The sequence below is a fragment of the Typopeltis vanoorti genome, chromosome 7 (genome assembly GCF_054136105.1).
Source record: "Typopeltis vanoorti isolate ZY-2024b chromosome 7, IOZ_Tvanoo_1.0, whole genome shotgun sequence".
Lineage (NCBI taxonomy): Eukaryota > Metazoa > Arthropoda > Arachnida > Uropygi > Thelyphonidae > Typopeltis > Typopeltis vanoorti.
In genome coordinates, this window is record NC_143555.1 from 133,189,469 (window position 1) to 133,214,452 (window position 24,984).

The 24,984-nt window shown below is 34.3% G+C and overlaps 1 protein-coding gene across 1 annotated transcript in view; it reads right to left on the reverse strand.

Annotated features, from left to right (window-relative positions):
• Nucleotides 1-24,984, reverse strand: part of yata (N-terminal kinase-like protein yata) — a 386,793-nt gene that overhangs the window by 98,742 nt on the left and 263,067 nt on the right. Inside the window, exon 14 of the mRNA XM_090396135.1 lies at nt 24,620-24,695. Within this exon, the coding sequence (XP_090252261.1) occupies nt 24,620-24,695 (76 nt within the window). The remainder of the gene's footprint in view (nt 1-24,619; nt 24,696-24,984) is intronic.

Sequence of the window (24,984 nt, forward strand, 5' to 3'; positions counted from 1 at the left end):
TATTTAGGGATAATACTCATAGTTATATCCAACTAGTCTTTGGACTCCCTGGAGGTGTCACGTAATAATAATAATAACCAATATTTACAGTCAACTATGTATATATTCCTATTAACTATTCTATTAATAGTTAGAATAGTTATTAGAGAGAATAGCCATTTAAGAATAGTTAGGGAGAATGGGCAACATATTTAAGAATATTGATTCTTCTAACCGTTCACTATTTTTCTGTTCTGTGCAATTAGACATCCATCCAGGAGTGATATATTTTTTATATGAACTAATTCAGAAGGTGACATGTTTCAGTTATTGAATACACATCATTTTGAAAATCACTGCACTTTTCCTGCATAGTTATCTTTCTGATATTGTTCACAGAGCTAGTTTAAGATCATACATGCAATTTTGAATAAAGATCTTAAAGAAAATGATAATAAATTACATAAATGCTATCATAATGATGTAAATCAGCATAAGTAAATATGCTGCTTCAATCCTAGTATTTTATGGCACTAAGAAATTTTAAATTTTATATTTAATCTTTTTTACTGAAAAAAAAAAAAAAAAATATATATATATAGATGGATGCTCCCAAAGTGAAATACATAATTAATTACTTCTCTTGTGAACCATTCAATAGTAAACTCTAATCAGAAATATCATGTCATTAACAACAGACTCAAACAGCTAACAACCTCAGCAATGCAGATGATATAGTATTAATAGGCTCATCTTTAGCCAAGGCATAACAACACTTTGACAAACTATGCCAAGCTGCAAAAATATTTGGATTGACAGTTAAATGAAATAAAACTGAAATACAAATATAGTACAAGGTTCTATCATTACGGAACACAACAAATCTTTAGAAAAAAGTAGAAGACTTCCAATACTTAGGCGCAAATATAAATAATAGTGTAAATGACATATTATTAAGAAAATATAAACTCTCAATCAACAGGGGAATCTAAGAAATATATCGAAATTGCCCCTCACTACAAAACAAAAATTAGGCTTTACAAAGCAACCTCTCAGGCTATCTTCTTGTATCGGGGAGAAACATGAAACGTTTCCGCTCAAAAAGGTAATAAAAACCATTAATAGCTTTAATACAACTTGCTTAAGACTGTTACTCAGTTACTCTTGGAAGGATTATATTTGTAATTCCAGTAATTTAGAAGAGGCAAACCAAAAACCCTTGATTGAAACCCAATGCAGATGTCAACTTGATTGGCTTGGACATCAACTGAGACATCCTCCTTCTCCATAATTTGACATCTTATTTTAATATGCCCCCCCCTCAAATGGACAAAGACAGAGAGGAAGACCATCTAAACAATTCTGGCAGTATATTAACCACCTTTTCAGCACAGATACTCTCTCTCTCCATGAGAAATAACTCAACTGGCTCAAAACAGAGATGCCTGGAAAACTACATATAATAATTAACTTTTTCTTATTCCTATTTATTTAGTTTGTTTTCCTAATTGTAAATTGTAAATAAACCATGATGATGAACAACTGTCTAGATAGTGTACCCTCTCCCACCAATGAGCTGTGGATTCGAAACTTGCAATAGGCATGGATGTTTGTAATTATTATTAGGTGAGAGATGAATTTCTTCATCTGAAAATATTAGCATTGGAGGAAAAGGAAAAGACTAGTATTGCAGCTGCAGATGGCAATTTAGCTAATGCCAATTTACATCATTATTACAGCATATACATAATTTTATTATCATTTTCTTTAATATAATTACTCAAAAGTGCACCTATGATCTTAAACTAGTTCTTTTAACGATAACATTGTACAACATCAGACAAAAAATATCGTTGTTGGTGATGATGGGTGATAGATGCCACTGATGGTGGGTAGTGTTGCAGTTGGAGAATTAAGTAGTAGTGGAATGGATAAGATGTATTTAGCGAAGAGTAGAATAGTGTGCCCTCCCGCGATGAGTCCTTGGACTCTCTGGAAGTGTCACATAATAATAATAGTAATAATAATAATAACATATCTTTCCTATACGAAAAGTGGCATTATTTTCAAAATACACCTGTATTCAGTAACTGAAACACCTCATCTTCTATATATATCACATCTGGATGGGTGTCTAAGTGCACAGAAAAACAGTAAACGCTTTGCATAAATATTCTTAAATATGGTGCCCTTTCTCCCTAAACCACTCTATTCCAGTTTTGTAAATATTAATATTTCATCAACAGAACCTGTAGTATCAGTAAGAAAGAATATTTATACCTTTTTAAGATGAAACAGAAATTAGAAAACTCCCCAATCAATAAAATATGCATGCAATAAAATAAAATATAAGAATAAAAATATTATGAAATTCTAATTAAAATCTAAATAAATAATACATAGATCTTTCCCTCTTTTACCTTTACAGTGTCGAGGGTTTCTATTCCTTATAACCACAACCATTATACAAAGCTAAGGTGGTTGGCCCTATGCTTCCCAGTGTATCCTATGTCTGTAGAAGCATTATGTTCTCAAGGCTGATTTGCCTGCTTTCAGGAGGAAAAAACCCCAGATAAACTGGGGAGAAACTTCTGCAGTCCTCACCCAAGCCCGGCTAACGGCTAACTTGGCTATGTCTGAGAATGATTCTAAGCTCTTCACGTCAGCGACGGGAATCGAACCCAGGACACTCCTTTCAAAGGGGTGTCCTTTGCAACCAGCCACTCGGCTAACCGTGCGGACTAATACAAGGATACAAAATAAAATTATATTTTGTGAAATTTATTTTGCTCTGCATTTACTTTTCATATATCGGTATCAATGCAATATCATTTCAATTTTCTAGCGAATAATATTTTCAGCAAATTTTTTCCATGTAGTGAATTTTTCTGTGATGAATTTTCCATGAACCTATGGAGAATATAATGACTCATTACCTTTATATGCAAAAATACAGGCCTGAGGGAGGAAGAAATCATAGAAACTGCTATCATAATATTCTCTACATATCTATCAGGTAAAACAGAATAGCTGTATTTCTATGCTAGCCAGTGAACATAACTCCCAAATTATTCTACCGAAGGAGCCCAGTAGAACATGCATAGCTGTTTTTAAAGTAGAGGTTTTTCAAAAAAAAAAAAAAAAGAAAAAAAATCATACATATGGATCCAATACTGAATACTGTTTCAATAAAAAAAAAAAAAAAAGATATGAAGATTTCAATGATAAAAATTAAGAATGCTGAATACTGTTTCAATAAAAAGCTATGAAGATTTCAATGATAAAAATTAATAAAAAACATTTTGTTATGGAACAGATTAGTAAAAGTACTACACTAAGACTCAATAGACAAGTGTCTGTGCATAGTGTATACACATTTCAATAGTTCATTAGGACTCCTCTTCTAGGTTACAGCATCCAAAAGGCCAATGAGCAACATGTCATGATGTCACACCAGATACCATCTCTTTCACCCCCCCCCCCCATTCAAAAAAAAAAAAAAAAAAAAAAAAAAAAAAAAAACATGGACAAAAATCCCAAAAGTTTAAGTTCAGAGACCTTGGAAATGATGATCAGAATGAAAAATGGAGAAAAGTCGATGATCTTAGACAACAACATGTAGCCAAAGATATCCTGTCTAGCAATGACAATTTTATCTGCAGAAATCGCAACCAAATATATATAATAATAACCTGCAAAATCTTACAGGTAATTATTATATACCTCTGGAAAACAGAACAAACTGACCATAGGAGGACCATGACACACCAACACCGAAGCAATGTTGAAAATATATCTGACTATGCAATGTGAACTTTATATGATTCAACATACTTTATGAATAGTATAGGTACATACTCATATATGTGCAGAGCATCTTGTTGCCCTACACATATTTGAGAAATTCTTCACATACAAGGATTCTGTTGTACTACTGCAATAATGAGGGATCGAAAAATTTTGTGCTGGCTCACCAGTTAGGGAAATATCTTGCTGGTCAGGAGTCAGCCTGTGTGGAGTACCATGGTCATCTACTATATAACAGTCACAAATTAAACCGACTAGATCCGAGATGAACATATAAACTTTGGTTAATGCTGTGGTTAATTTTTATCCTGAAGCTGCTTCACTATCATCAATGCAAAGCAGTTTCTTAACTTTTAGGTAAGAGATGAATTTTTTTGCTTGGTGTGAGGCCCGAAGTCAGTTGAAAAAATTCGGTATTTGGTTTCTAGGAAAGGATTTCCAAATTATGTAAAAAAAATTAATTAAATAAATATAAAAATACCACTCACAATACCAATGGGCTGCTATAATTGTAATACAAAAAAAAACTACTTGCATATTATTGTAGTTATCAAATGATAAGATATAGGGGGAAGACCAAAAAACACACACATCAGTAATGTATGATCATTTATTCTTATTTATTTATTAATGATCATGATCATTTTTATACATTTTCAGTTGTAACACTTATCATATGTCTTGAATCACTTTTATGAAAAATCAGTCAACTTCTGTGCCAATGTCAACAAACGCTGAGGGTACAAAAATTCAAAATTATCATAAATATTCTCATTAGGACCATGCATGGATTAACTACATTAGTTGCTTTTCTCAATTCAGAATGGTTCCAAAACATTGGCAAATGGATGGATGGACAGCAGGGTACTCTCTCTCTCTCTCTGGCAAAAGAATAGTATCAGGTTCCATAATCAAGTTTTGATCTAATCAGTGCCTTGCATAATCAAAGCAAATACCTGTCAGCACCTCTCGTCATGCTGATAGATAGGTTATGAAGGATGTTCATTGCTTTATGGCACTTATCTTGCAACTGATGTATATAAGGAAAGAAACTGGGTTTCTTGTCAAATGTGAGTCCCAAGAACTTGGCTTCTGGTGCCAATGGGATTAAAGTTCATACTAGTCTGAGTTTTGGGTCAGGATGAAGAATAAGTCTGTAACAAAAAATGCACAACTGTCTTCTGCTATGAAAATGTAAGCCAATTTGCAAGCACCATTTTGAGAGATGTTCAATGGCTTGCTACAACTGCCTTCTTATGACCTCATATTACATGAATAACAGAAGATGATAAACATACACAGCACTACATGCAGTTGGAGAAAATTGTTTAATTATCAACATAACCATCATCGCAAAAAGTGACACTTAAAACTAAACCCTTCTCTTAGGTGCATGGTCAAGTGAGAGTGGTTTCCACTCAGACTTGGAAGATTTTATTGGATAACAAGAGGGAGATTCCCTCTGAGACTAAAACCGTGCAGATCTTTCACAATATATAACAAATCCCCAAACAGTATCATATACTTTTTCCCATATCAAAGAAAACTGACACTAAATGCACACATTTTAGGGAAGGCATCTCTAATGAATGCTTCCAGCTGGAGAAGACGATCAGATATAGAATGATATTTGCAGAAAATAGATTGTGTTCTGGAAATAATGGTGTTTCTCTCCAGAAACTATAAAAGACAACAGTTAACAATTTTTTTCTCGAATCATACAGAAGAAGCTGGTTAAAACAATTGGATAATAGTTTATTGGGATTTGGATCCTTCCCTGGATTAGGAGGCAATAATAATTAGTCTTCTGCCAAGTATCCAGGAATTCATTATCACAGAAAATTCTGCTGAAAAGGCATAGCAGTTGATCAGATAATGGCAACTAATGTTGAACATCTCATAATGGATGTTATCTGGTCCAATAGTAGTTGTACAACATTTCAGCAAAGCAGCTTTCATTTCATCTTCCATGAATGGCCTGATGTATTCTTCAGTACTGTTCGAAGAATACAGAATGTGATGTTTTTTCTCTGCATTTTTGGACAAGGAGCTGGGGGGGAGGGGGGGACAAGATACTGCTGATATTTTAGCAAAAATCTAAACATAAGAATATAACAGATGCAGTTGGGTTGGCAACTGCATCTGTTATGTTCACGGATAAAGAGCTAGTTGGTAGTATATCTGCCTTTTCCTTTCCAGAATTTATCCTATACTTTTTTGCTATTTGTTGATCTTTGTTATAGAAGATGTACACTTTATCCAGGATTCTTTCTGGTTCTGACAACGGATAAGTCTTGTTTGGTCAGGCATGTTTAAAAGCAATCAGGGATAGTGTTTTGAGATATCTGCAGAAGATACTCCATGCTTGTCACTAAGGCTTAGGGAAACTGATTAGATGCTTTAAGAAATGCAGTTATTATTGAACACTGTTAGGTGGTTCACTGCATCACTGATAGAAGAGCTGACTGTAGGATAAATGATTTTTAGTGGAAACCTGTGGCATAGTAATTAAATAATAAAGCAACACATAAAAACCACAGTGATATCTTTAATTAGTAAAAGGACAGATATTTCTTACTAAAATTAATAGTACATTTTCAATTAATAGTACAATATTCCATTTCTATTACTGTCTGTAACAGTAATAGAAATGGAATACAAGCAAAACATTCGGTGGATCAGCTATTAAAATACAATTATTACCATGTGCTAGGAAATAATAGAAATAACAAATTTAATCTATTAAGATAAATGGTTTTTTACATAAGATAAAAGTCTCCAAGATCTTTAAGAGAGACATACAGTCATTTCTATTTAAATTCAGTTGGTGTAAGATAGTTTCACAACTTTCTTTGAATAAGCATTCATATTTGAATCTGCATCTATGGAGGAGAACTGCTTTATCCCACTGGACACTATGAGTAGAGGCAATACTGTGCTGTGCCAGACGAGACTTCAGAGGTTTGTTATAATCAATATAATATATATATATATATATATATATTTTTTACTAAGTAATTTAAGGAAATTACAACGTCACTAGGATATACATTAAAATAAATTTTAATATGCTTCAATATTTCAGCAACGTCACGTTGCTATTTTCAAGAAACTTAAGAACAAGACACGTGCATGCAGGCACAATAAACAGTAAATAAGGAAGAAGCAGGAAGCTATTATTTCTCCTAAAGTCCTGATGGTGCCTCCTAGTGGGCAATGTTTGGTATTCTTGGATGATTGGGCTGAAGGTCTTCTGATGTAGGTTTCACAAATTTGAGGCAGTCTCATGCAGCCAAATTTGTTGAGGTTCAGATTGTTTCTTAGAGCTGAAGCTGATTCCATGAAAAGCCTTTCATACTTGTATTTACTATGGTGTACTATCATGACTTTCTTCCACCGTATTCCATGGTAGACATCCAGTGCATGATCTGCAAGATCAGAGTGACTGTACTGGTGAAACCGGATGTGGTCCTTGTGTTCTGAAATTCTGATATTGGCTGTCCTAAAGTTTCTTGAAAATGGCAATGTGACGTTGCTGAAATATTGAAGTATATTAAAATTTATTTTAATGTATATCCTAGTAACGTTGTAATTTCCTTAAATTACTTTTACTTCGTAAAAGATGCATAACCAACGTCTAAGCCTTTCCACAACAATATAATATTGATGTTCTTTTATTCTTTTTTCCAAAGAACGGCCAGTTTATCCAAAATAAGAGACGTCGCATTCGCAAGGTATTTGGTATACGCCAGCCAAAGATAAAGAAGACAGTTTAGTAGAAAGTAATAAAGAAGAAATTTTGTTGATAGGAATATATGTTGGAATTAATTGATACTTTTTCAGAATTCTACTTATATGTTCTGAGATTACTGGAATGTACGGAATGGGAACTCTGCAGACTGTTGAAGAAACTGTAGGTGTGTTGGAACATAAGAGTCAAGTATCTGTTGGATTTGATTGGAGTTGTAATCATTTGATTCCGTTAACTTTTTAATGATGGAAAGTTCTTGTTGTAAGATTATTGGGGAAGAGCAAACTTTATGTGCTCTATGAATTAGAGATTTAGGAATGCCAAATTTTTGAGATATGCGGTGTGCAGACTTTTTGTAAATGTATCTGCCAGTAAATGTGGGTTTTTGAAAGATGCTTGTAGATAAGGTACCAGAAGATATTCTAATAAGGAGGATATCCAAAAATGGTAAAGTACCAGAGTTTTCCTTTTCCATAGTGAACTGGATGCGTGGGTGAAGGTTATTTATCCATTGTAGAAAAGTGGAAAGTTCACTTCAGTGTGTGTGGCCAAACAGCAAAAACATCATCGACGTAACGGTACCAAAGAGATGGTTGAGGATGAATGGATGAGAACATAGTATCTTCGAATTGCTTCAAATAGTAATCCTACTAATTCACAAATTAAACAACTAAATAAATTACTTGATGAGGATATAAGTTGGATTACTAACTACGTGGATAAAATACGCACCTATTGTGAAAGAACTCCTCATCTTTATGGATTCTCAAAAATCCATAAAGAAGGCTGTCCTGTACAACTTATCGTAAATTGCATTGATTCTCCAACTTATCGGATTGCAAAACTATTATCACGCTCCTTAAGTGCTCTCACTAGTCATTCCAGATCCCATATAAAAAACTCAACAGATTTTCTTGAAAAAATCAAGGATATTAAAATTACAGATTCTGAAATATTAGTCAGTTTTGACATCGTTTCTCTGTTCACCAATATCCCATTAACAGACAAGGTCAATTCTTTATATGAAGATTATCCTTAAGATATCGCAAGGATATTCGAATATGTCATCCACTCAGGTTATTTCAGTTGGAAAAACAAAATCTACAAACAAATTGAAGGTACTGCCATGGGTAGCCTTTGGCAAACTACTATTTGAAACAATTTGAAGATACTATGTTCTCATCCATTCATCCTCAACCATCTCTTTGGTACCATTATGTTGATGATGTTTTTGCTGTTTGGCCACACACTGAAGATGAACTTTCCACTTTTCTACAACGGATAAATAACCTTCATCCACGCATCCAATTCACTAAGGAAAAAGAAAACTCTGGTACTTTACCATTTTTGGACATCCTCCTTACTAGAACGTCTTCTGGTACCTTATCTACAAGCATCTTTCGAAAACCAATATTTACTGGCATATACATTCACAAAACGTCTGCGCACCACATGTCTCAAAAATTTGGCATTCTTAAATCTCTAATTCATAGAGCACATAAAGTTTGCTCTTCCCCAATAATCTTACAACAAGAACTTTCAATGACTAAAAAGTTAATGGAATCAAATGATTACAACTCCAATCAAATCCAACAGACACTTGACTCTTATGTTCCAACACCAACAGTTTCTTCAACAGTCAGCAGAGTTCCTATTCCGTACATTCCAGGAATCAGAGAACATCATCATCAAATTCCTGCCATGTACCCTCAAAGGGTGTACAGGATATGATAGTACTACATGAAAAAAATTACATCATTACTAACTTCCTATATACAATTTTCCCCCCACTCAGTCTGTTACTTGTCAAGACTCCACCATTATCAGATTTTATATTTCTATCATCTAAGGCACTTTGTACCATATCAATCCACCTATATCTTGGTTTTCCTCTGGGTCATTTTGCTGCCAACCTGGCAGAGAACACTTGTTTTGCTAATCTTTCTTCACCCATTCTGTTTAAGTGAGACCATACCACTTGAGATTAGCTCTGCTAATGCATTCCTGGATGCTGACAATGTCAAGTTCTTTCCTAATATCCTCGTTTTTAATATGATATTGCCATTGATGCCATCTGTTCATGTCTATAATCTTTCTCAGGACTCTCATATCTGCAGTCTCTAGTCTTTGGTCAAGTGTTTTACTTCTGACCCAGATCTCAGATCCATAAGTTAAAACTGGTTTGAAAACTGTCTTGTATACAGCTAATTTAGTGTTGCGACTAATTTCTCTCTTATTCCATATGAATTTATTCAATTGACTTCACACCATACCAGCTTTGCTTATTCTGTGGTCTATTACTATATTCAATTTACCATCTTCACTAAAAATCGTGCCTAAGTAGCTGAAATGTTTTACTTGTTTCACAATTTCTCCATTCACAGCACAGTTGACATTTTCAATGATTCTGGCTATTTTCATTGTCTTTTTATTGCTGACCCTCATACCATATCTATTATAACAATTATTCAATTTAGTCAGAGAATCTTGCAGACTTGTATCAGATTTATTTAGAAGTATAACATCATCTGCATGAAGCAAAGAGCTGACATTCATCATCATCATACGTATCAAGGATTTAGGCCTAGTATGGCCTGTTCCGGCCTTAGATGTCATCGTTGAATCGTTTAAGAGGACGTCCTGGTTTTCTTTTTCCTAATGGCTTGTACTTTAAGGCTTGTTTTGGTAATCTTTCTGTTTTCATTCTTTGAACGTGTTCCATCCATCTATGTTTATATTTTTTAATTTTTTCAATTACTGGTTCTTGGTTTAATTCTTTCATAATATCTTCGTTTCTTTTGTGATCAAATAGGGTATACTTTGCAGTTTTTCTCATAAACTTCATTTCAGCTGTTGTTAATCTTTGTTTGTCTTTTTGTTTTATTGTCCAGATTTCGCTTCCATACATTAAGACTGGTAGAGCTAATGTATTGTATACTTTTAGCCTGGTTTTTTTTTGAACTAGGTTTGGTTTAAATATAGAGTTAATTACTCCTGTTATTTTTAAATATTTTGCAATTTTTATGTTTATATCTTTTTCATTTTCATAAGTGATCATACATCCTAGGTAGTTAAATGAATTCACCTGTTCTAAGATCTTGTTATCTAATACTATTTTAGTTCTTGCTGGATCTTGTCCTTTAAAGGCCATAGTTTTTGATTTTTCCGTTGATATTATCATACCATAATCTTTGGATATCTCATTTAGATTTAAAATAGCTTTCTGTAAGTTATCTTCAGAATTTGTAATTATTATTTGGTCGTCTGCAAAGAGGAGAGTGTTTAAGTTAACTGTAGGTGAAAGTTTAATTCCTTGATGTAAATTTTTACTCCATTTTATTATTATTTCATTTAAGTAGATATTAAAAAGAGTTGCTGAGAGGGGACATCCCTGTCGGACCCCTTGGTTTATCTCTCTTGTATATGATCGCTCATGATTTAATCTTATTTGTATTTGATTATTTTCATATATACTTGTGACAGCTTTTAGGATATTATTACACTTTATTCAACATCTTAGACAAATTGTTCTCAAGAAACATCACTACTTTTTTCAATCACTGTTTAACTTATAACTATTTCATTTGGCAAGAAATGATCTACAAACAACTCACTGGATTAGCTATGGGTAGCCCCTTCTCACCTCCTTGTGCTGACTTATTCATGGAAGATATAGAGAAAAAAATCTTAACTCAGATCTTTCCAAAACCGAAAATTTGGTACAGATATGTAGATGACATCTTTATCATTTGGGATCATACAAAAGAAGAACTAATGAATTACCTCAACCAAATCAATAGTTTCCACAATACCATCAAATTCACATTAGAAATGGAAAAAGATAAAAAACTGCCATTCCTTGACATTTTAATAAAGAAACAATCCAATAATAGTATCAACCTAACTGTATACAGAAAACCTACAAATACTGGACGTTACCTCCATTTCAACTCAGCTCATCACATAGCTCAGAAACTTAGCATTATCCATAGTCTCAAGAAAAGAGCTATACAGTATACGACAGACAAGGATGACCTACTAATGGAATTAACCACAATATCCAAGAAATCCAAGAAAAGAATTTAAAGAAACAGAACTTTCTTTAAATGGTTACCCTAAAAGACTCTATAACAAGATTCTATTTACTGATATACCACATCGACAACGTGATGACGTCCAATACATCAGTACAATTACAATTCCTTTTGTCAACAACCTTTCCAAAAAATTAGCTAACCTTTTAAAACCATACAAGATCAGAGTGGCATTCAAACCAATCAATACTATTCGGAAATTTTTAAGATCACCGAAAGATCCTCACCCATTCTACAAATACTCTGGAGTATATAATATTCCTTGCTCATGTGGTATTAGTTACATAGGTCAGACATCTAGAAGCTTCGAAACGAGAAAGAAAGAACACATAGGATATGTCAGAAACAACAGACAAGACATTTCAGGCCTTTCATGCCACTTTGCCTCTACTAACCATCACATTGAGTGGGATAAGAGCCTTATGCCATACATAGAAGATAACTACCATTCAAGAACCTTTAAAGAAGCAGCTACAGTCGTCCGTAAAACTGAAAACCTAAACAAGAATCAAGGTCTAATTTTACCAGAAATTTGGAAAACTTTTATCAGATCATTAAATATCAAAGAAATGAACTTTCATAACGATTACGTCATGAGTCATCACGAATAAATCACATTAACGAGACACGCACATTGTCACGCACAATACCAATTTTTGTATGATTTAGAACCATCAGTTATAACCTAGTCTGTAACCTTCATTTTGTGCTTACTGATTTGTATTCCAATAGAATACATGAGGATGCCAATAGAAACAGATTGGCGAAACATGTAGGAGGACAAAAATAAAGCTACTTGATAAAGATTTTATAAAAAAGTCTAATAGTCAAATGCAATATGTGTTTCTAAATTATATTCTCTTCATTTCTCTATTATTAATTTTAGGCAGAAGGCTGGGTCTATACATGATCGTCCTTTTCTAAATCCATTTTGTACCTCTAGAATTAAGTTTTCGGAATATTTCATTAGTTTGTTATTGAAGATTCTGCTGTATATTTTGTAACATGAATTTAGTATACTGATACCTCTATAGTTTTTAGGGTCATCTCTATTACCTTTCTTAAAGATAGGAATCACAATTTCTTTTTTCCATTCTATTGGGGGAATACCAGTTGAATAAATTTTATTTAAAAATAATAAGAGTCTTCCTTTGAATCTTGTTCCTGCGTATTTATATAGTTCTGAACCTAGCTTATCTTCTCCAAGTGATTTTCCATTTCTTGTTTCTTTCAGGCTGATTTCTAATTCTTCTTCAGTTATTTCCTTTTCATTTTTGTTAATTGTTTGCCAGTTGTCTTTTTTAAAAAATTTGTCTGTCCACAGTTCTGTGTAGTAATTTAGAAATTCTTCTAATTCAATTCAGTGTTTAATTTTTTGTTTTCTTTGGTATCTGCATTTAGGTGTTTCAAAATCTTATATACATTGGGTTTTATTTTATATAAATCATGTTCTAAATTAGAAACAAATTTATTCCATGATTCTCTATGTCTTTTTCTGACTTCTCTTTTAGCTATGGCTCTTATTCTTTTATATTCTATTTCATCTTCTAATCTTTTACTGCTTAACCATTTGTGATAGGCTTCTTTTTTCTTTTTGATTATTTCTTTGATTGAATCAACCCAGATTTTCAGTTTTTTTCTTTTATTGAATTTTTTGGTCTTTCCTAAGCTTTCATTTGCTGCTGCATTTAGTATCGTTTTTATATTAAGCCATTCTATTTCTATTTCTTCATTTTGTTTTATTTTATCTAGATACTGGTTAATTCTTTGTTCATATAGCCATTGTACATTTGTGTCATTCAATAGTCTAGTTTTATAAACAAATGTTTCAATTTTTCTTTCTGTTCTTGTTACTTGTAGCCATTTAGGTGGTAATCTTAATTTTATTTTAACAAGGAAGTGGTCACTGCTTATTTCATATCCTCAGTGAACTCTAACATCTAGTGAAAATTTTGATGTCTTTCCATTTAATATGAAGTAATCTAATATTGATTTCCATCCTCATTGCTGCCCAAGTATATTTATGTATGTCTTTATGTTTATAGAAGGAATTCATTATTTTTAGGTTATTATAAACTACAAAGTCAATCAATTTTTTACCATTTCTGTTTAGAGTGTGTTCTCAATGTATTCCTATATTATTATTAATTTTCATGTTTCCAGTTCTTGCATTTAAGTCTCCTGCTAAAATTATGTAATCATTTTTATTTATTTTATTATATATGTTTTGTAGCTGATTATAAAAATCAATATTATCCTGTTCTCTTCCTTCTTCTGGGGCATATAAACCAATTATTGTTAAATAGCCTCTATCTATTTTTATTCTAGCTTCTATTATTCTTTCATTCCATAATTTATAATGTTTTAACTGTTTTGAAAGGGAGTTATGAATCCAAATCATGACTCCTGCTTGTGCTCTTTGGTCTCTGTCGACTCCACTGTATATCACATTAAAATTTTCAGTTGTCATAGTTCCTTTTAATTTCTTTTTTGTTTCAGTGATTACTGCTATTTTAAAATTTCTTTCATTTAATAATTGATCTAATTCTATTTCTTTATATGCTATTCCTCTTACATTCCAGTTTGCTATGTGTATTATATTTTGTCGTTTCCATTTTCGATTCCAGGGTCGTTTCCCATAGATTCAATCCGATTATCTTTTTCTGTCAGCTTACAAGTATGGTTGTGTTCTCCATGTCAGGGGACTAGCCTGACGATGGAATAGTTCAGTGGTAGGGCTGCTACCTTAGGACTTCTGAACTCGCCTTCTTCCGAATTTAAACCCATAGGAGGAATTGGGTATATTGAAGGGGAAAGGGTAGATTATAGAAGAAATATAGTAAGGTTTATAGAGAGGACATAGTTGTAAGGCCAGAAATGAAAAGACCCCATGGCCCTCGAGTACTCTAATAGCACAAGGGCCATAAAGTAAGAAGAGTTGGCTGATAAGGCCTTATAGGAAAGATTAAAGTAAGTGGGTCTTCCTCAAAGTAGAAGAAGGAGAGGATAGATCCAGCTAGGGATCCATGGGAGTGCCACTTCCCTTACAATCAAGATGATTGCCCCTTATGGCCGTGTTGGTCCACGAGTCCTTATTCAGTATATTCGGACCACCCCACCATATACACACACACACACGCACGCGCATGTACACACACATGGTGGCCTCCCCTATCCGCAACCCAGGGGACACGCTCTCTAGCTGACATTAACATCTCCAATTTTGATATCGGGTTTAATACCACTTTCCTTCATAATGTGATCCATATAGCTAACGAATAACAGAGGGGACAATATACATCCTTGTCTCACTCCAGATTTAATATTAAAACATCTTCCTGTACTTCCTTCAATTCTAACTGCCGACTTACATCTCAAATAAAGATTAAGTATTGCTTGATATAATGCCCCACTGACACCATATAACCATATCATATTGAAGCTATTCAATTCTTGGCATGTTGTCATATGCCTTTTTCAAATCGACAAAACTTAAATACAGATCTTTGTTATATTCCCATGCTTTCTCAACTATTTGGTGTAAAGTGACAATCTGATCCTGCCAGCCTCTATTTGGCCTGAATCCAGCTTGTTCTTCACCAATCCTTTCTTCCACAATTCTTCTCAACCGTTTCTCAAGAATACTTGCATATATCTTGCCAGGAACACTCAGTAGAGAAATACCTCTTTAATTATCACATGCAGTTTTATTTCCCTTTTTATAAATGGGTACTATGAGAGCTCTATGTCAATCATCGGGAATTCGTCCCTCTGTCCAGGCTTTCTGAACTATGCAGTGCAGCCACTGTAAGACTTTTGTACCACCATACCTCAGCATTTCTGGTCGATTATCATCTACTCCTGCTGCCTTTCCACATTTCAAGCCATTGATGGCTTTTTCTACTTCAAGTATGGATATGTATTCCTGACTGTATGCCTGTTGAGTGATTTCATCACTGTGCTATCACTGCTTGTTTCATTTAGCAATTTTTCGAAGAAATTACTCCATTCTTCAAATATATCTTTTTCTCCCATTTTCATGTCACCTTTCTCATCTCTGACTCCTTTTACAACACTCTTTCTTCCATTTCTAAGATTCAACAACCTCCAGAATATCTTACCACCTTCTTGATATTTATTTTCTATGTTCTTGCCAAAGTCCTCCCATGACTTTTGTTTAGCTAGTTTTACACAGTGTTTAGCATTCTTGCATTTGTCTCTGTATTCTCTAAGAGCACAAACTGACTTATTTGCCAGGAATTTTTGATATGCTTTCTACTTTTCCTTCACTGCCTCTTTAACTTCTTGTGTCTACCATGGAGTTGTAATTTTTCTATCCTTGCAGACAACTTCATCACATGCCTCTCTAGCTGAATCAATCAGGGCTTTCTTCAAGGCTTGCCACTGAATCTCCAAGGTTTGATTCCTGTTCTCAAACTCTTTCATTTTTTCTTCAATACTCTTTGTGTATTTTAATCCACAGTTCACATCTGAGATCTGCTCAAATTTTATTAACTTTAAAACTTTCTTACATGCTACTCTTTTCAATATAAAATTCAATTTTATCCTGCTCAAGACTAAACAGTGATTACTTCCAATTTCAAATCCTCTGTACACTCTGGTGTCCTGCACCAGGGAGAAAACATCACTATTAACAATAACATAGTTAATGAGACTTTTCTTATTCCTTGCATCTTCTCTCCATGTGAATTTGTGCACATTTTTATGTTGGAACATGGTGTTAGTAATAACCAGTCCATGCCCTGAACAGAAATCCAACAGGTATTTGCCATTATTATTAGCTTTGCTCTTTTCTCCAAATTTTTCCAAAACATTTTTGTATGTCTGACAGTCACTTCCTACTCTGTTATTTAGATCCCCAACAAGGACCAGCTTTTCCTTTTTCATTGTGTCAGTAGCTTTCTCTATAGCTTCAAAAAATTTCTCCACTTCTACCTAGAGCCTTCTGTGGGACCAAAGGCACAAATAAATCTCATTGTCCAGTTCCACATTCTCATATTTGCCCACATCACTTTACTTGAAATTGCCTGCCATTGAAGAAGATTAGCCTCATATTTAGTGTTGAATACTATGGCTACTACTTCTTTTCCTTGATTGTCATTGCCTGAATATAACATTTTGTATTTACTGCTCAGGAACATCTCACCAGTGTTTGTCTTTTTTGTTTCAGTCACCCCTATTATGTCTATCTGGTACTTATCTAATTACTCCACTAGCTCCATTTCTTTGCCATTCAGGCTTCTTATGTTAATAGTACCGATCTATAACTCTGGTGATGTTGAGTTGGGGTGTGTGTGTGTTTTTTCAGATTTGTTCCAGTAGCTGACTTTTCTCTGTTCGCCCTGGTTCCCTGGCGAAAACCTGGTGGCCTTGTTTAACCAGGTGATGCTCCAGCTGGCATGAAATTTTGTCATGTTGTACCATCATTTTTTATTTTGGTTTAATCAATAAGAATACAATTTGGTTGGCTAAATTCCAAATTGCCAGTCCATCCTCATTCGTTCAGTATCCAAGTAGATACCCAACAGGGTGCACCACAAGAAGGTGAGGATTGGACATTAGGTCAGAAGCCCTGGTCAGTTCTCCACATTCCTTTAAAGGCTATGTGGAGTTTTTCTCTCAGTTATACAGCTTTGACCCTTAAGCACCCCAAATCTCAGAACATAGAGGTAGAATTCTGAAAAAGTATCAATTGATTCCAACATATATTCCTATGAACAAAATTGCTTCTTTATTACCTTCTACAAAGGATAAACTGTCTTCTCTATCTTTGGCTGGAGTTTACCAAATACCTTGTGAATGTGACGTCTCTTATTTTGGATAAACTGGCCGTTCTTTGGAAAAAAGAATAAAAGAACATCAATATTATATTGATTATAACAAACCTCTGAAGTCTGGTCTGGCGCAGCACAGTATTGTTTCTACTCGTAGTGTCCAGTGGTATAAAGCAGTTCTCCTCCATAGATGCAGATTCAAATATGAATGCTTATTCAAAGAAAGTTGTGAAACTATTTTACACCAACCGAACTTAAATAGTAATGACTGTATGTCTCTCTTAAAGATCTGGGAGACTTTTATCTTATGTAAAAAACCATTTATCTTAATAGATTAAATTTGTTATTTCTATTATTTCCTAGCACGTGGTAACAATTGTATTTTAATAGGTGATCCACCGAACGTTTTGCTTGTATTCCACTCCTATTACTGTTACAGACACTGAAGATGTCCTATTAATTTTAGTACGAAATATCTGTCCTTTTACTAATTAAAGACATTACTGTGGTTTTTACATGTTGCTTTATTATTTGTAGGATAAATGACTGGCCCACTTTCTATGCTAGAGAAAATGTTATGTAATACGAAGTAAGTCCAGGTTGTTCTTGAACTATTTAAATAAAATTTTTACTGTTTAACTTAGAAGCTATTCAGCCTTGAATAGCTTCTAAGTTAAACAGAAAGATTTCTGGAACGCTTCTTTTGGGATACTGAACAGTTCCACTAGTGCCTTTTTCTTTATCGAGTCAAATGACTCAAAATGTCAGCCTTTCAAAGTCAATTTCAATTTGGGGGTTCTTCTATGGGAAAAAAAAAGTCTGTTGGTGCAAGGTCAGGCAAGTAAGCAGGCTATGGAATGACTGCTGTTTAATGTTTTGCCAAAAATTGATGGATTAGTAATGATGTGTGTGCAGGAACATTATCATGATGAAGCATCCATCAGCATCAGGTTTTTTTTTTTTTCTGATAGCCTCACAAAGTCATTGCATTACCTCAAGATAATACTCCTTGTTCACTGTCTTGCCTTATGGAAGAAACTCATGGTGAACAATATCCTCAGAAAAAAAAAAAAAAAACTGTCATATCACTTTTGACATTTGATTGCACTCACTTTTTTGGGTTGTGGTGGGCTTTTTGACACCCACTGTGACATGTTCTAGTAGGTAAGTGGGGAAACTTTAGGAGGGAGAGAGACTGTCGTTGTGCATTCATTCAACACTTCTGATGATGACAATTCAGGAACTACCCTATTGAGTGTTGTGTCCATTTAAATTCCCAATTAAAATGTAAGAGAGAGTGGTAACTGCAATATGATATTATCAATGTCATCCTGAGAGAAATCTGTTGTAGAAGAAAGGTAGATGAAGCATACTATTATAAGAGTCCCAACTGAGAGTCAGATAGCAACTGCCTCTACAATGGTATTAAGTGGGACTTGCTGGAAGGAAGTCTGGCAGCCCACTAGAATGGTGACTCCTCTGTGGGAATGCCCATCCTGTCCTTATAAATGACACCTACGTTATTTAATGCTGGATCATCACTGGGCTTCTAATTATGTTTTTCCTGCAAGTACGAGCATTATTAGTTTATATTTCTGCAAGAGACCTCAATGTTGTCAATGTTTTATCAGAATCCATGACAATTCCACTGTAGAAATGTTTTTATTATTTCTCTTTAGTATAGTATCACTGTTTCCTAATATTAAGGTTTTTGTTTTCATGAGCCTTAGATTTTTTTTTTTTTTTTTTTTGGATAATTGTGGATAGCCATTGTCTATTATTTTTTTTATCTTCTTGTGGGGAACAAAGATATCCATGCCATCGATTAAAGAGCTTGCAGGAATGTCTTTGATACTTGGTGGTACATGTTCCAAAAGGTGTTAGCTGATTTATTTATTTATTTTTTTTTAATAATTATTAATTTTAAAAAAATTATGAACAATTAATAGTGATCATTTCCCAAAACTTGGATATTGGCATACAGTCTGATCACGTTCAGATTTGGACAATTTCTTAGCATTTCACAAGTTTCAAGGAAAACACAATTGAAATTGAACTTGCTGTGAAGAAATTTTCTTGTTCCAAAGAGCTCTGTGCCTAGTATCAACAGTGTAAGAAGCAAGGCTAGACTGACTTGCCAGATTCCAAAAATGTAATATAGTCTACAAGTTCTTCAATTCTAATCAAAACAGAACAGCCAGCCTTTCCAAAACTGGAAAGATGACATGAGCAGGGTTCTTGATGAACACCTGGTAAGGAAAGAGGTGGTAATGTATCTTTTCTTCATGGTAGGAAAGAAGACAGTTTCTGAGCGGGTTTGAAAGGAGCAAATTTATGAAGAATCCTTGCTATTTGTTCCAAGGTTTCTTTAAGTAGAGTATTGAAATTCTTTTCACCTCGGATTGTAGTCAGGTAGGATGATAATTATCCATAATTTTTTGAATGGTAGTTTTGTTGTATCCATTACATATCAGATTGCTTTTAATTTTATTGAGTTCATCCAACAAAAGAGGATCAGAGGAGCAGATTGTATGAGCTCTGTGTACACGACTCTAGATCAGTGGTCGCCAAAGTAGTCGAAATTGACCCCCAGGGATCGATTTGGGCTCAGGGGTCGATAGAAAAATATATGACATCATTGTACGGGTAATATTTAATTCAGTTAACTTGGATTACTTCCATCCTGCATGATAACGCAATTAAGAGTGAATCATAGGAACAGTGACATGAATAAGACCTGTAAGATGGAGCAAGGTCATGAAAATAGTTACGGAGGCCAATGAAGTAGGCCATAATTTTTTTGAGTTCATCCAACAAAAGAGGATCAGAGGAGCAGATTGTATGAGCTCTGTGTACAAGACTCTAGATCACTGGTCGCCAAAGTGGTCAAAATCGACCCCCAGGGGTCAATATAACATTGTTAGGGGTTGATTCGGGCTCAGGGGTCGATAGAAAAATATAAGACATCATTGTACGGGTAATATTTAATTCGGTTAACTTGGATTACCTCCATCCTGCATGACAACACAATTAAGAGTGAATCATAGGAACAGTGACATGAATAAGACCTGTAAGATGGAGCAAGGTCATGAAAATAGTTACGGAGGCCAATGAAGTAGGCCAAAATGACGTATTCACCAATAAAAGGATGTCTGTGGTTCCTGCCCGGTCGGCGTGGCGAGAGCGAGATGGCAACACGTGTGCGGTTGCTTATTTACTTATACCTTACATGTATTTGATACCAGTCTCATTTTTTGCCATCGACATAAAAGTGAGCATTAATGTTCTAAAATTCATCAACATACATATTATAATTCAATCGTTATTTATTCACGAACAAAACTTCTCTATGTTGAAGAGTTGAGAAGGGCTGGTAGTAATACCAGTCATATTAATACCAGTATATTAATATCACTAGTAATACCAGTGATATTACTAGTGATAGTAATAGTAATATAATAACATATACTATATTATACATACAATAAACACTGTAACTATAAAATAAACAATCTAAAAACTCACACAAGCGTCTTTTTTCGCTTGTCCTATTATAATTACGTAGAGTAAAATAGAGGAGGGGGGTCGATAAAACATCAAGAAACTCTTGAAGGGGGTCGACGGTCAAAGAAGTTTGGCGACCCCTGCTCTAGATAATACCCTTTTTTTTTGTTATGAATGATGATGGGAGGATGAGTGAATATATCTGCCAGTAAAGGTTGTCTCTTCTGATAAATTGAAAATTGAACATCACCTGTGGATTAGGAATTAGGAATTATTACAGTATACAAAAAAAGGGTAGTTGGTTACTGGATTCATGTTCAATAGTGAACTTGATACAGGAGTACAAGGAATTTATTTTCTCTTGGAACTGAAGTAATTCTGATTCAGTGTGGGAGCAGATTGCAAATATATATAATCAACAAAACATATCCACATACAAGGCTGAAGAAATATAGTGTCAAAAAGTTCTTTTTCTAGATGCTCCATGAAATAATCAGCTAAGGCTAGAGATAGGACTGAACATCCGTTCCTTCTATTTGTCTGAACAACTTGTTATGTCACGTAAAATAGCCTGCATTGGTGGTAAATTTAAATAGGTTGACAATGTCTTCTGGGAAATCATATTGTAAAAACTGAAGAGTATGTTGGCATCAAAAGAAACCATAATCTAGTTATTAGACAAATGTAGATCTTTTGTTTTGTCTTGGAAGTGAAGACTGGTTTTAATATAAGAGCTGGCATGGCCAGTGAAATTCCAAAGATGACGAGAAAAATGTTATGCAAGGTAGTAAGTTGGAGAGCCAATACAGTCAGCTGCGCAGATATTATCCTCGCTGGGAAGACAGCATAAGGTCACACTAGAGTCTCGGATTTTGAACAATCTGTGCAAGGTCCAAAATCAGAGTACTCAATTATATGAAAACAAAGAGCTGCTGGAAGAAAATAGGAGGGATGGACAATTTCAGTACCCACTGAAAGAAAAGCTATGTACAAATGCTAGGGTGAAAGTGTGTTTAGTGGTGTCTGGGACTGTTGTCTAACCCCAAATAATGGCTAATATCAAGAGCTTGTAAGACAGCTTTTATTAACAAACCAAAAGGCTGTCATGTATTGTTCAAATTTTCCCCATTGTGGATGAAAAATAGTTGGGCATACGAAGTGCTCTGGCAGGGATTTTATCTTTGTTACATATAACACTGTTGAGAGATGTTGAAAGTTTTTCACTTGGTTATACTATAAATTAAAGATGCCAAGAAATTATATTCTTGATTTAATCCTTTATCCAAGGGTAAGCAAACAAAATTTGCATGTGAAGTCATTTCACTACTGAGCTACTTGTATATAGAAGCTAATGACTTCACATCAATTGCCTTAGTATCCCACAATGCAACGCATATATCCTTATGGACATGCATAATGCTATGCATTATGGGAAGGGCCACTACCCAGACCAGTTTTGACTTTTATTGAGGTTTCATCAATGGGAGCCAGACCAAAAGTAATACCAAGGTTGAAGTAATGCAGAAGTTATATTTCCATATGCAAGTGGTCAAAAGGTGTCACACCCTATTACTAAACAGGTCTGGATACTGGTCCTTTCCATAATGCATAGTATTATCCATGTCTGTAACGATATGTGCATTGCATTATGGGAAACTAAGGCAATTGATGCGAAGTCATTAGATCTATATACAAGTAGCCCAGTCATGAAGTGACTTCACACACAAACTTTGTTTGCTTACTTGGATAAAGGATTAAACCAATAATATAACTGCTTGGTATCTTTAATTTATAATGTAGAGAGATGTTTTACCATCTCATAATGCATATTATCTAGTCCAATTGCAGTTGGACAGCACTTAACACATTCGCTGCCACGCTACTTCGGCATAGTCTGTTCCCATACGTGAGCAATTTCACTTCTTCAAGGTCAGTATGATAATCTCGTTGCCGGTGGTAAGCGTCATATGAGTATACTCGTAGTTGGCTTGTGCAGAGCACATACCTTCTATGAGTATACACAGTTTTGCCGCTAGCTCCACAAGCCAAGCATTTTCGCTTGTTCAAGGTCAGTACGGTAATCTGGTAGCCGGCGGTAAGCGTCATACGAGTATACTCATATACGAACCACAAGTATACTCATAGTTGGCAGCGAACGTGTTAAGCAAACCAGCTTTCATTTCTTCTTTAATGAATGGTTTACTGTATTCTTCAGTGCAATTCGAAGAAAAGAGAATTTGATGTTTTTCTGCTTTGTTTTTTTTGGTCAAGGAACTTGGGAAGCTAAGATGGTGCTAATGTTTTAGCAAAAATCTCTCCAAGCATTTTGGCAATTGCTGTTGGGTCAGTAACTGTGCAACCATTATGCTCTAAGATGAAGAGCTGGTGAGTGGTGTATCTGCCTTTCATTTTCCAGATTTTTTCCCATACTTCTTTGCTGTTGGCAGATCCTATTATAGCAGATGCATATTGGATCCGGGATTCTTTCTGGCTCTGACTATGGACATATCTTGCTTGGGCTTGAGCATGTCTGAAAGCAATTAGGTTTGTTGTTGTTGTTGTGAGGATATCTGCGTAAAATACCCAAAGCTTTCCTCTAGACTTCTTGGAGTGCTGTGCAATCATTATTCAATTTTTAGTGAACTAACTAAAGAGGAATTGACAAGCACAACTCTGCAAGAGTTGATGGAAGATCATAAGAAAATACTTTGGTAGGCAGAGGGTGCACCCACCAAATGATTTTCTTATGGTTGAACCAATCAAATGCCCTGGAAATGCCAAAAAAAAGTCCACACGTGTTTTTTCATATCTTACCGTGGTTTGTGTCCTAAGATCAATTAATGTAGGCTAGGAAATCTGCTGTAAAACAATGGGCTAAACCCATTAACCAATTGTGAGATGTGAATAGTGAAGAAGTTGACTGATCATCTCTTCCATTAGTTTCAAGGGCACTGAGATGAGAGCAGTGGAATGATAGTGTGATGACCGGCCTTTATTTTCATTGGGATGGGCTGAATATAGCTTTATTTCCATACAGGATAGGCATTCAAAGAAAATGAGATTGTAAAGATGATATATGATTGTCAATTATGGAACATAAATTTTTGGACTAAGTGGTATCCAACTATTAAAGATTTCTTCTACTGTCATTTTGACTAAAGGAGACACGTAGTGATCTCTTCTTAGTATAGTGGGCAGTGTTCAATATATACACTTAAGAGTAGTGTTTTCATTAGATAAAAAGAGGAAATTTGAGGAAAAACAAGGAAAGTCAGGATCCCTGATCTTAGCCATTGCAGAACTCTAATAAACAAAACAAGAATATTTCTAGGATATAAAGGTCATATATATATCACCTAGTTAACAAGCCTTTGAAGAAGTAACAATATAAAGTTAATGTTTAAATAAGTGAAAGCTTGTATAAACATTAGCCTAAATTAGCTAAAGCTTTTCTTTCTGAAGAAGGTTCATATCCAATATTATCAGATATTCATGGTTAAAATACCAGTTACTTGTAATAACATGATTGGTAATAAGGAAATTTGCATTTTGTACAGAATTCTTTTTGTATGTACCTGCATTCAAACAGTTCTTGGTTATACATGGAATTTTGTGGATTTATTTAGTCAGTCAGAAATCATGTTCAAAGTGGCACTAGTTAAGATAAATGTAAAAATTTCTATACTAACCCATTTGTTCTGCAAGTGAGGGCTCTTCGGATACTTTTTCCAACTTGCTTAAAAAACCCTTTATGGCCTTGAATGCCTAAAAACAGAAATATTAAAATATCAAATCATCATATAATGCTTAAAATGTTTACAATAGTCTTAAACAAAATTCTAAAATCTAAATGTATTATTTTTATTATTCTGTATATTATTTTAATTTCTTCACCTAACTAACCTAGATACGAATTTTATCAAGGAACATTAGCTGATGTATTTTAGAAAGTTGAATTAGGTGCACATTATTTTAATTTTTTCAACTTACTTTAATTTATAAGATATAAGGAAGTTCTAATGAGAATTATTCCAAATGTTAGTGATAAGTCTAA